This window comes from Sinocyclocheilus rhinocerous, unplaced genomic scaffold, assembly GCF_001515625.1.
Source record: "Sinocyclocheilus rhinocerous isolate Xijiao unplaced genomic scaffold, SAMN03320098_v1.1 scaffold453, whole genome shotgun sequence".
Lineage (NCBI taxonomy): Eukaryota > Metazoa > Chordata > Actinopteri > Cypriniformes > Cyprinidae > Sinocyclocheilus > Sinocyclocheilus rhinocerous.
The window spans coordinates 958,580-971,964 of record NW_015655565.1 but is presented as its reverse complement, the minus strand read 5'-3'; the positions used below and the strand labels follow the sequence as shown (position 1 = coordinate 971,964).

At 33.9% G+C, this 13,385-nt stretch overlaps 1 protein-coding gene across 4 annotated transcripts; it reads left to right on the top strand.

Moving 5' to 3' along the window:
* The first annotated feature begins 3,589 nt into the window (after window positions 1-3,589).
* Window positions 3,590-12,523, top strand: LOC107718432 (neuromedin-U-like). 4 transcript variants are annotated; one of them, XM_016525500.1, is made up of 9 exons: window positions 3,590-3,812; window positions 6,041-6,096; window positions 6,515-6,562; window positions 7,610-7,669; window positions 7,936-7,965; window positions 9,517-9,591; window positions 11,390-11,443; window positions 12,032-12,088; window positions 12,376-12,523. In XM_016525500.1, exons 1-8 carry the CDS (start codon window positions 3,698-3,700, stop codon window positions 12,062-12,064), a joined length of 471 nt encoding a protein of 156 aa, XP_016380986.1. In that variant the 5' UTR covers window positions 3,590-3,697; the 3' UTR covers window positions 12,065-12,088; window positions 12,376-12,523. The 4 variants fall into 4 exon arrangements, with proteins under 4 accessions (XP_016380986.1, XP_016380985.1, XP_016380984.1 ...); XM_016525499.1 differs by having other exon boundaries at window positions 9,517-9,636; window positions 12,379-12,523; XM_016525498.1 differs by having other exon boundaries at window positions 9,517-9,636.
* Window positions 12,524-13,385: the final 862 nt, after the last annotated feature.

The following is a 13,385-nucleotide window of genomic DNA, read 5'->3' as shown; positions in this document are numbered from 1 at the left end:
AAAACATTCAAACATTTTTTTTTAATATATATATACAGTATATATAATTTAATTTACAATTTAGTGTAACAGTGTAGTGTGGAAAATACTACACATATTATGGTGACGCACTTCTCACTTTGGTAAGCAGCTATTGCTCATAATGTTACTCCTCAATCACTATAGGATGAATCACATTCATTTTGTTAATGTGCATTATATGTGTTTCCATCTCACCTGTCTGTTTTGACTGCAGTGTGGTTTTCTTTATGCTCTTTGATTAATCCTCTTAATTTCATTCCTACCTCATTCCTTTTCGGTCCCTCTTGCCGAATAAATTATCTCTTTGACCTGTGAGAAAGCTCTCGTTCTATTTATTTCAGTCCTGCTGAAGCTACTCAGTCATCCGGTCCCAATCCTCCAAAACTCTAGCAATAACCCTCTTGTAAAGGATATTCACTGATTATTTATTCACTTTGATATTTAGCCGATATTTCCCAGTGGTGCTATGCTTAACTGTGTATCAAATCTCGCTCTCCCATGTGCGTCATGATGTGTGGCGACAGACACAAACTCAGCACACCTCCCCCTACTCATACACAACCACAGGCTTCATTTTACCTAGACAGGTAGACACATTGAGATACAAGTTTTTTTTGGCATGTTTTGAATCAAACTGATATGAATATGAACAATCCCACACATACACACACATACATTCAGAATATGCCCGGAAATATGAGGCTATATCCTAATTCTGAGAATCTTACTCTTGAGCCCATGACACTAAGATGCTTGACATTTTTATAATGAGGAGATATTAAACAGACATTGGTGCAATCGTATTATCTGTATCTAGATCCCACTCAAGGGAGCTCCTGCCACACCCCCAAAACAAGACAAAGCTGATTACAAAAGGCTGAATTTAGGCTTTTTATTTTTCCATAACACTCCAACGCCTTCCTCTTCTCAGTTAATTGGAAATTCAATGAAAGTTATAGTAAATCTCTACTATTTATTTCAATAATGTGATATAAGCACTCCCTGTTGACCTCAACATCATATCATCAGACGCAAACACTTAAAAGGCATCAGCTTTTCTGGTCTTGTGAAAAATTACAAAAAGGACATCAAGGCCTGTTGACTAAACGTCTAGTTTTTTCCTACTTGATTTCATCCTCATATACTGCCTCTATTTACACAATAAAATGTAGTTAATATATCACTGGGTGTTGAATTCCCACATTGCATAAAAGGCTTAAGCTTCATATAACATGCAATATATGGCATGCATGTTTGTCTTCCACAAACAGCATTAATATGGGATTTTAATGTTATTACTTGTAGCTCATATCTGTCAAATTCATACAGTGATACTGTTTGTGCGAAACGTTTTGATTCAGGTTCAGAATCACAAGTGGCATCTATGTAACTGTATATTTATAATTGTTTATTTATATTTATATGGTAGCACTGCATTAGTGTAGACTAGACTAGAGGATATATATATATATATATATATACATACATACAGTATATGTATGTTTAAAATCTAAAATTATTTTAAATATATATTTTTTTAATATTTCAAAATATTTTGTATTTATTTTACTTTATTTATTTATGTATTTATTTACTTACTTACTTATTTAACAGCCAAAACATATCCTTATTGGTAGACTACTCCTTCAGTACTTCAGTATTTCTGAAGCCATATAGTATTTGCTTATAAGGCCCAGTCCCTTTTAAATCAATGCATAATTCAATGATTTCCAGTGTTTGAATGTGTACTGGCATTTTAGATCAAATCCCATGGTTTCAAGCTAGTTTCGTGGCCTGTAAATCTAGTTCAGATCCATTAGGTCTCTGTGGTGCTGATGCTGTTACGTTGCTTTGCATGAAAACGTCTCAGCTGAACAGCATCACATGTTAGACTGCAGTTTGCTATAAAGCAAGGAAATTGTAGTTGTTAAATTGCATCTGTGTTTTATGAATTTAACTTTTTTATGAATAATTTTCATTAATTTTTAAAAAATTAATCAAATTGTTATTTCCTGGTTCTGTTGTCAGATATATACACAGTGATTATGTGGCTATGGCTTTCTAGGCCACTTGCAGGCAACATACCAAGGGATATTTGCAAAAAAGATCCAAAGAACATGATTTGTCTTGTAAAGTTTTGTCCTCTCTCAGGGCATATCTTCTTTAGTGAGCCATTTTAAATGACAAACAACAGCATAAGATTCCCTGTTTGAACACCAGGAGTTAGTAAGCATGGATTCCCAGGGAAAATACATTTAAAAGAAATATTAAAAAATAATTTTCTGAAAATTGTGTGGCATAATGGGCTCTAAATCAAATTTATAACCCTTATGGTTTAGTGATCTTCAGATATTCCAGAGATATACAAAATCCAGAGGAAAATGGATCGAAAGTATAATTACTGGCATGTGAGTCCAGTTCTTTCCAGGAATGATAAATGAGTTTTATTAGTTTGTACTAGATAATTATGTGTAAATGAACATCATAGTCTGACTCACTTATAGGATTTACACTTTACAGGATATTTTTTTCCCATGTCAAGGAATTACTGTACAGTCATGGCCAAAAGTTTTGCAAAACATTTTGTGTTTTGCAAAGTTTGCTGCTTAAGCTGTTGTGGTGTTCATTCACATTGTTTCTAGATTATTGTGTAGAGTGATGAGATGCATTTTAAATCATTGTTAAAAGCTTCATTGGCTAAAAAAAAGAACTTTTCACAAAAAAACAAAACAAATTTTCTCAATCCCATAGAGAACCTGTGGTTAGTCCTCAAAAGGCGAGTGGACAAGCAGAAGCCCACAAATTGTGATCAATTCTCAGAACTAATAAGGCTAGAATGGATCTCCATCAGTCAGGATTTGGTTCAGAAGCTAATATTCAGCATGCCAGAGCGAATTGCAGAAGCAAACTTTGCAAAACACAAAACTTATGTCACTGCCAAAACTTTTTACCATGACTGTACTATATGGCATCACAAAGTCACATTTTGACATTTCTACGTTTAGAGAATCCTAGAGAGTAAAGGGTTTTGGTAACTGAACTTTAGCCTGGTGACCCGAGCCTGGTTCTCAAACTGAAACGCGCTCTTATTTCTTACAGACAGACTCTGGAGAAAGACAATGGTAGCCTACAGAGCTTCAGACACTGCAGTGTTACTTTGATTACATTTTGTTTTCATCCCCTTTGGTTTGCCCATAAACATGGTTAAAGAAACCAGAAAAATCTTCCTTTGCTTTGATATATGGTGTTTGTCTAGTATGTAATGACTGTTGTCAACCAGAGGAATTACCATATGCATATTTAAAAATATTAAAAATATTCAAATATAAAACGTTTAAAATATTCATATCTCGGCAAAGGATTTGAACAATTATTATTTAAAAGCCAAATGCATTTTAAAGTAAAACAATCCTGTTTATATAAAATGTCTTGTTGAAGATGACAGATTTGAGTTTTATTACTCATAGCTTTGACCATATGTGGAAGTTGTCCATTCATTTCACATCATCATTTGTGTTAATTAATCACGTGCCGGGGCTGATCCATCGTGACGTACTTTGCAGGTCGATTTACGAAGAGGGTGTGTAACTGCGAGAGTTCATAATGTTAGGCTGTAAGTCGAAAGCAAAGCACCAGACGAAGCTGCGCGAACTGTCGGACTGACGCGCACGAGAGCATGAGGAGCAGCAGCCAGTGTGAACGCGGAGCAGCTCAGAGCGCGATGAGCCCAGCACACAACTCAGCCCTGATGCTCGGGGTCCTCTTCATCTCCTTTATACCCATCACCACAAGTAAGTACATCATACATACATCTCTCCTTTTACTAGAGTAATGTCAGAATAACTTAGCTGAAGTTTGGTGGCCTAGTACTTACTCTCTAATGAGAAAGCTGATTGTTTATTTAAATTAAATATTTTTTTTATGTGTGTACATATTTTGTAGCATCATATCTTTCTGGAAACATTAGGCTACAAATCAAAAAGAAGTTTGTACAGTCATAGAGGTGTAGTGTGTTTTTACCTGAGGAATCCAAACATTAATGTCAGAATACTTTCAGTATTCCTTTAATATCTCAAACAGGGATTTTTAAAACCAAACATTCATTGTTGCTTCAAAACAGGCTTTAAAATAATGGTGAAAGTTCTGAATGTGCCCTTTTTGGTGAATTTGTAAAGCCAAAAGGATTTGAACATTTTTGAAAATGTTAAACTTTGGCTAAATAAATGCATATGTGCGTATGAAATCATATATATATGCAAATGTATGCACGTATTCAATCACACTGGATTTAATTACTCACGAATATAAAATGTGTACAATGTATAAAAATTGAGTAGAAATTAGTCTTTATTGTGGCTATGGATGGAATATATAAATACTGTAACATGTAAAAAAAAAAAACAACAACAACTGTTGCTCTCCTCCACTGCAACTTTTGTCTTTACCTTGTCTTTAGATTCACTTTTTACTGATTTCATGTTTGAAAATAATTCTGATTTTTATTGAAGGCTTAGATTTCTTGCCTGTGGTTCAAAATGCTGCAATAGTGCCAGTAGATTATAAGCAGGAATGTGTCGTTGTGATGCATTAACTAAGAGCTTCTGTGCAGGGCAGTGAATTCTGTTATAGTGCCTTGTTAGGTTGAAACTAATTAGTACAATGAAAAATGTTGGATGTTTTCCCATAAACCTGCAGAATGAGGCTGGGGTAAAGAGTATTATGCGTATGATTCATTTTGTGAATTATAATCATAACACCACAAGGATTAAAATGATCATCTGCTTGATCATCTGCAATATAGCAATACAGAATTCACTCTATACACCAAGAGCTATATTACCAAATTAGATTCAGTCACATAACTGCTAATTATGATGTTACTGAGAGAAAAAAGTATTATTGTACAGCGGAGACAATTTTGACAGCAGTGATGTCACAAGAATTTGAATAATATAATGACAGTGTAAGAAATGCCAGAAGTTTTTGCCATTTATAAATGCCAGGAGTTAAATAGCATTTATTAATATACAGAATTATACCATCATGACTGATTGTTGAATGTCATAAGAGACCCTGGGGGTCATGAAGATGCAAGTTACAATAATTTTATTTAATAATCAATTAGATTAGACTTTTTTTCTTTTTGGAGTAGTGACTTTATTATTGTTTTTTTCTGTGGTTGTTTTTAACTAGTTTTGTGCTGTTTTTGACTAGTGATCTCACTAATTCTTATGCGTGTCCCATAAATCATTCACTGAAAACACCTTTTGACAGTAATGGTTCAAAAAGGAAAGCCAAATTGAGAGACCCATATGGAGCCAGATCGGCCTCAAAAATAATACATTTATAAAACAAAATTTAGGTAAGATGCTTTTGTGTGAGCATTTGGGGAAATATTTATGCTTTTACTTCTGTATTTATGAATTGTGTTTTGAATTTACGAATCGGATTTTGTAAATGTAAATTGTGCTGTGCATTTATGAATTTTGTTTTATAAATGTATTATTTTTGAGGCCGATCTGGCTCCATAGACCCATACAACAGATCAATAAACAAACTCAGTTAAGTTGGAGCTCATTCCTTTGAGGGAAGAGGTCAAAACCACCAAAACAAGAAAATTGACAAGCAGAGGTAATTAATTTCAGACCTGTACAGCTAAACCTCACAAGGATAACAGCTGTCAAGGCTTCCAGATTGATTTCACTGGCAATTTTGTGATGCAGTTGCAAAGAAACCTCATGACATTGAAGACCGCTTTAGAATTTACACGGGTAATGTAGAAGTCATAATAAGATCTGAGATTTGCCAAATAATTATGACCAATGGAGACTTTGTAATCATTAAAAGTGCCTAAAACTACAGTATGCTGTGTAGAATTCAATGTGACAAAATACCATGATTTTTTTCTCTGTCATATTCCATGCAAAATCAAAATTCATGTTATTAAACTTTATTTTACTTGTAACACTAAATATTATTATTGGAATATATGTAATAATGATTTCTGCATGAATTGCAGGTGCTCCAGTGCTCTTGAATCCATCTTCAATAGAACATGAGCAGTTACTAACCCAGGTGTGTATGATTTACTGTCAATAGACGTACTTATGAGTTCTTTCATTTTAACCATAGATGAACTCTCCCAGCAAATCGCTTATACTGCTTTAAGTTATATACAAATTTCCTCAGAGACAAAAGTTAATTATAAATGACTTATCCAATATTTGTTCAGTTTCAATGCCTTTTAACTTTACCCTCTAAGGTGATGATTACTTCTCTGCTTTGTTTACATGTGCTAACTGTGTGCACATGAGCAATTACATGGGTAAACCTGGGGATCTAGAGGCTGGGATATAAAAACCTTAATGCATGTTTATGGCCATGGAGTGAAATGAACAAAACTTCATTTTGAGTTTGCACTTTCTATTTGTTCTTTGAATCTTCATTAATATAAGCCCCAAAGTTACGACTGCTTTTCTGTCTTTTGATATAGATAACTGATCTGTGCTCGTTCTACCTCTCTGCAGACCCGTCCTTTAGAGTGAGTAATGCAGTGTTGTTGCCATTTGCAATACAGCTACTAAATTATGTGTGTGTTTTTGAGAAAGCAAACCGAGAGTGAATTTGTGCTAACAGTCGGTTAACTGTGCTGTGAATCCCAGTGAGCCAGTGAATTGTGCTTTTTAAATTTTCTATAAGAATTCTTTTAAAATAAATTAACACCGTTAACAATTTCAGTACGATGCACCTAACTCATTTGGCTCAGCTGCAAATGTTTAACACTCATATTGTGTTCTGGACATTTTGACCCAGAGAGGATTTTCTTTTTTTGTCAAAAATTTGAGTTAAGTCAATTGTTTTCTTTCTGTTAGCACAGGTTTTGTATTTCCCTTTGGAACTGATTAGACATAGGCCTCATTGGTCTGAGCTGAGTTTTTGAGTGAACATTGCCAAAACGATCCAAGTCAAGTCACCTTTATTTATACAGTGCTTTATACAATAGAGATTCACAGCAGCTTTACAGTATTAAACAGGGAAGTAACAGAATCAGTGATTCTAACGTCACCAAATATAAGACAAATTCAAATTCTGCTGTAAAACAGCTGTAGCAAGAAAATATTGACTTTATTCTCTTCCAGTCAGTTTAGTTCAATAACTGAACTGTTAAAGTTCAATAATTATAAAACAAGTTGTTCAGCAATAAGCAGATCAAATGAAGACAGTAGTGTTGTTATTCAACTCAAGTGAGTTCCATGTTGATTCATTTCAGTTCAATAACAGTGTTTATTTTGCAAAATTAGTTAATTCTAAACTAATTTTAAGCTATAAAGCAGCTCTTCAGAACAGCTGATCCACAAATAATGCTTTTTTCACTCAAAAACTGAGGTGCATAAACTCAGATCAATGAGGACTACAACTAATCAGTTCCAAGAAGAGATACAAAACCCGTGCTAATGGAAAGAAAACAAGTTGGCAAAAAGATTGAATCCAAAATTAGGTAATAATATAGCATAATGACAGATTTACAAGCATTAAAAAAAAAAAAGACTGTCCATAATCCATTTGCGTTTCTTTTAACCTTTGCCAGACATCTGATGTCCTGGAGGACCTGTGTTTCCTAATGCTGGGATCATTGCAGAAATCGAAGGTGAATATTATTCGTGCTCACACGGAATCAGCATGTGCAGAAGATGTACCAAATATTCTACACATCACTGCCAACCTTTGAATATTTGTTTATTTGATTGTGCTTTGAGTTAAAGTGTGTATCAGCCTCAACTCATTTCACCAATCACAGCATAAAATATGCAAAAAAAAAATTCTGTCTGGGTGTAGTTATCAGTATATTAATGTATAGATTAATGAAAAGACAATTTGCTTCGATGCTTCATCTACTGCTTTTTGTACATGCAGGAGATCACAGCTCGAGAGACCAGCAAAAGGGTGAGTATGTGACATTTGCAGTCTTAATTTGAGGTCGTCTCTTTAAGCACACTCAGTGCAATAACAATTCAATGACATCATAACATCAGCATCCTTTTATCTTTATCTATTCATGTAATTGTTTTTTGTATATGGATCTTTTTTATGGATTATGGCGTTCTTTTTCATTCTATGAATGTTTTTGTCTGTATTTATTTTTGGTGTTTGTGTAACTTCTGTGTTTGTGCGTTTGGTTTTGTATTTGTGTGTCTGTACATGTATGTGTAGTTTTTATTTCATTACACTAAACCGAATGGTGCAAGATTGTCAGATGGGACGGTAGGTTTCCTCACAGGTGTTTAGTGTCTGTTGCTTTTAACACTCAGCCACTGTTGCTACGCTGCACTGTCTTCAATAACACACTCAACTGCATATTGTAATTAGGGATATAATACTCTGGCATTAAATAAGCTCAAGTGAATGAAATAAACTGTATTTTAGGCCACTGCACAGTTCACTTCTGAGCCAAGGTAATGGAAAATCTAAATGCAATATAGCCACATTCCCAGGAAACTGGATATAAGGGATAATGTACAGTAACTACAAAAAAAAAAAAAAAAAGAAACTAAAATAAACTTTACTTTAAATTTATTGTCTTTTTGTCTGATTTTACTCGAAAACATTATCTTAATGTTTCCACTAAGTCTTATCATTCTGTTATAAAGTGTAAATAGCAGACCACTAAATGCATCTTTAGTATTTAGATTATTTTTAGATAATTAACAGATTATCATCCTACTACATAAAACTATCTACTCTTTAGTTCCCATTGAATGCATGTAACCTCTGATGTCCTGATTCCTCCTTGACAGCATCCACACGTATGAAAAAGATGATTACATTGATATTGTACATTACTTTTTTCCTAAAAATATCCTACATTTGATCATTTGCACTAGATTTTCCCTTGAAATATTAGATTTTTTTGTGTGTGTGAATCAACATCAGAATTTTGGCAGCGACTCAAACCAGAAGAGAAGCTAAATTAAACGTAACTTTAAATTTTCCAAATTTAATTACATACCATTTTGTGTTGATGCCATCAAAGGAGGTTCAGTGTATTTTCCTCCCAAACTGTCCATTCCTTGCATATTCACAACATTTCTTCTTTAAACGTGTATCATACAGCCATTTATTAATGAATTTTACATTTTAAAATATTTATATGCCAGGTTTGTGATACATTTCAAATATGCAGCCAAATGTACTGCATATTTGTAACTAATTGTTATATATTGCTTTTAAACACTCACATTTTCACATCCCACCACATACTATATGTTGCCATGTGCTCTGGCATGGCCTGCATGTGATTGCGTTTTACTGAGCATCAATGCACTGTGTGTGCAAAATGAACACTGAGCCGCACTGAGGACAGATGAGTGTGAGGAAAAAGCACTAAATGAATCCTCTCTGCGGCCCCTGGCCAATCCCCAGGAACAGATGTTCATGGTTTTTGTATCTCTCCATGCCTGTCTTCATGATATCTCTCTATATATGTGTATGTGTCAGTCTACTGTGTTGCACCCTCTTCTGGAGCTCATACCCCAGCTTGCCAGAAGAAGAAGCAGGAGAATGAAATTAAATGTATGTATCCTGCATGCTTACCTTCATTCAGACTACATTAGCGCTGTGAGTATGTCACCCTGAGAACCACTAAAATAACTGCAAAAGCAATATTTAGTTTGGGTAAGTGCCAAGAAACTAAATACTGTATTTGGCTGTAAGGAAATACTGGCGGGTTGGTATTCAGAAGTCAATTTTAGGACATTTAGCTGTACTAAGCATAAGAAATAATTAATCTTTTGTCCCCTAATTTTCTAATCGAATAGTGCATACTTTTTATTTTTGAAGAAGAATTATGCTCATGAGTTTTCCCTGGTCTTGGTTTTAAATAGAGTCCAATACTGTTAAATATTACAGCAACTGTATGTAGTTTTGTGTGTTCAAAACGTATATTTCAAGGTAAAAAAACACCTTACAGTGGCTGTGGTAATTGCATGAATAGTTGATAAAAACAGAATAACGTTAAGACGGATTTTCATGGAGAGTGACTGAAGTGTCTGTTCCTCTCAATCCTCTGTGCTGCTTTATGAAATGCCATATGCTGTTTGATAATATCTCATCATGCCTTAGCTCTAGGGCTTCTTTTCTGACCATCAGTAATTGTTGATTTAATTAAGTGTTAAGTGTTAATTATTATTAAAACAGACAGTGTGTATGTGTTTATTCACCACATACTGGACAGCCTATCTTTCTCTCTCTCTTTCTCTGGTTGATGCTGGAAATATTGATATTAACGTAAGAGTCACGTTGTCTTATTCACAAATTAATTATTCATTTTTTAATTACATACGGTACCATTCAAAAGTTTGAAGTCGATAAGACTCTGTGTGTGTGTGTTTGAAAGAAGTCTCTTATTCCCACCAAGGCTTAACTTATTTGATCAAAAATAAATTCAAAATGTTATTTTAAAATGTAATTTATTCCTATGGTAACAAAGCTGAATTTTCAGCATCATTACTCAAGTCTTTAGTCCCACATGATACTTCAGAAATCATTAAAATATGCTGATTTGCTGATCAAGAAACATTTCTTATTAGTCAAGCGTTAAAAAACAATTGTGCTGCTTAATATTTTTGTGGAAACCATAATTTTTTTAAGGATTTTTGGATGGATAGAAAGTTCAAAAGAACAACTTTTTTTTAAAGAAATCTTTTGTAACATTATAAATGTCTTTAGTGTCACTTTTGATCATTTTAACGAAGAATAAAAGTATTAATTTATTACTGCCCCCAAAATTTTAAATAATAATAAAAAATGATAGTTGTAATATATTAACTTACACGGTGTATATATTGCATTTACTACATTTAGGTTAAATAGACTGAATAGATCATTCCCAATGTAAGGAGACTATTTTTAATATTTAACTTTAAATTTTTTCCATTGCATTTAAAAGTATTAATTTCTGTATTATGTAACCCATGTTTGTGCACATACATGGCTGCACGAGGCTGACATGTGCATGCATGAGTTTGAGTCCATCTAATTTTATGTGGAGGATGTGAAATGGCTCAACCTTAGATTAACTGCTCCTGTCCAGTTGAGAGGTAATTGTACGCTAAAAGTGTTATTGTGCTATAAGGGTAAAAGACAAAACTGCACAAGAGTAAATGATGACTGCCTCACTCTCACACGGGAAATGGTCCTGATGGATTTTGTTCGGTAGATAAAGCTTTTTAACCCCTAACAACACTGCCGTCATCAGAGCTTTGATTCATCCGAAGAACTCTGATGACTGAGTTAGTCAAAGTTGTGTACACAAGCAGAAAGTGTGGTGTGATATTCGGAGCACATCTATAACAATTCCTTCTGTGCACAGGATGACCTTCAAGGGCCCGGACGGATCCAGAGCAGAGGGTACTTCCTTTATCGGGTAGGTTATATGAGTACTGTTTATTGTTCAGCCAAACAAGGAAAGTGAATAATCTTCTTTACATTGCTCTTCTAGAGTATGAAAAAAAACGTATTCAGATTAGTGGTCAGCCAATATGTAATTTACAAAAGTGTTAAATTATGACTTTTGGTTCCCCCCAATCCTACATGATATTTACATGCTAAATCGTTTTGTTCATTTTAATTTTAGTTTGTTTTAATATTAGTGTCTTTTAGTAATTTTGTTATGTGTTTGTAATTGTTTTTATTTCTATATAGCTTTAATTTATTATTATTTCAGCTTTAGTTTTTTTGTTTTAAATACTTTACATATTTCAGTTAGGTGGCAAAGCAACATTTCTGATTTTCCTTTAAGTTTTGAAGTTTAAAATTTTCACGTAATGTATATATTTATTTCACCTTTATTTTAATTATGAAAATAATTGTTCATCGTTTTATTTTTAGTTAAAAACAACACTGTGACATACCTACAGTATTTCACATTTTAAATCTACTATTTTATCTAATTGCTTGAACAAAAGCAACAAAACACATCTCAGTAAATATTTTTCTTTGTTCTTTTCTGCAGCCACGAAATGGAAGATCTGATGAGTATGTGTAAAACAAAAAAGAATTGAAAAATCAGGTATTTCTTTCTTCTTTTTTACAAATGAGAAAAATCTGTTAAAGCTACTTTTTCAATGTGTTTCCTACATGTGCACTGGGTTTAGAGTCACATTAATCTCACAGGACCAAAATACAAAAAACAAATACATAAACTCATATGCATTTTCATATAGGCCTACAACAGGGCATTTGTGTTTAATGGCATTAGAGCATTAATATGTGAACTTAAACCCGCAAAAACCCTTTTTCTCTATACTAGTGTATCTGTTAATGTCTTAAAAAAACATTTTTGATGAACATTTTCAGCAGCACCAGACCCCATCCAGATTGTGTGCTGATCCAGAGAAACGTCACACGTTCCAGAAAACACCTCTCTATTGAATTTTGATGTTGAATGTACAGACAGAATCCAAATAAAGTCTTTTATCTGTTCAAACATTCCTGTTTGTGTAACTGTGCCGTGTCTTTTGAATTAAAAGCATTCTAAAATATTTCTTCATTGTGGCAGTGTGATTTTGACCAAACTCACTGTATGTGTTTTACTATATCTACCTTATTGGAATGTTACCAAAGAACAAAGAAATAAAACCTTTTTCTCTCTCTCCATCTATTTATTGAAAGCACTAGTGTGACTGGTTCATTCTCTCTTTCTCTAGATGAATGTGTGTTTTTGTTATCCTGCTATCTATAATGATTAGTCAAAAAGCATTAATCAACCTTCACTTCCGATCACTGTCATTTTAATTGGATTTGTACATCTAAACAGCATGAACTGCATCCTTTCTGATAAACATCACTTTTCAGTCCTTTATCGGTTTAGTAGAATCTTGCTTATGGTCTATTGTTCTCATAAATACATATAATGTATTCATTAAGCTGTTGTCATACTGTGAGGATGAACTGGGGCCTGAAATAACTAAGTAGGTTACGTCATGGATCGTGACTGCATTTCCTTTAAGAAACTTGTGACACAAACTAAGAGTGGGTAGATGAGGAAGATCACTTCACCGGTTCTAGACAGACATACCTAGAGGGTACGACTCAAAACACATTAGTGGGTGTTTTGTAGGGGGCTGGGTGTGAAAAAGGAAGCTTCGGGGTTGTGAAAAAACGTCGAACGCAATCAGTCCAAGGGTATGAGAGGAGTACACAAATGAAACACACATTGGACCTGTTCAAGCTTATTTTGTTATCGACTAATTTGGGTTAGAAACACAAACATTGCTGGTTAGTTGTAAACTGAAGTGACCAATGACCCAGGAACTGAGATTACTTTCTGACACTTTTATTTCCTTGAAGAAGATACATTATAATAG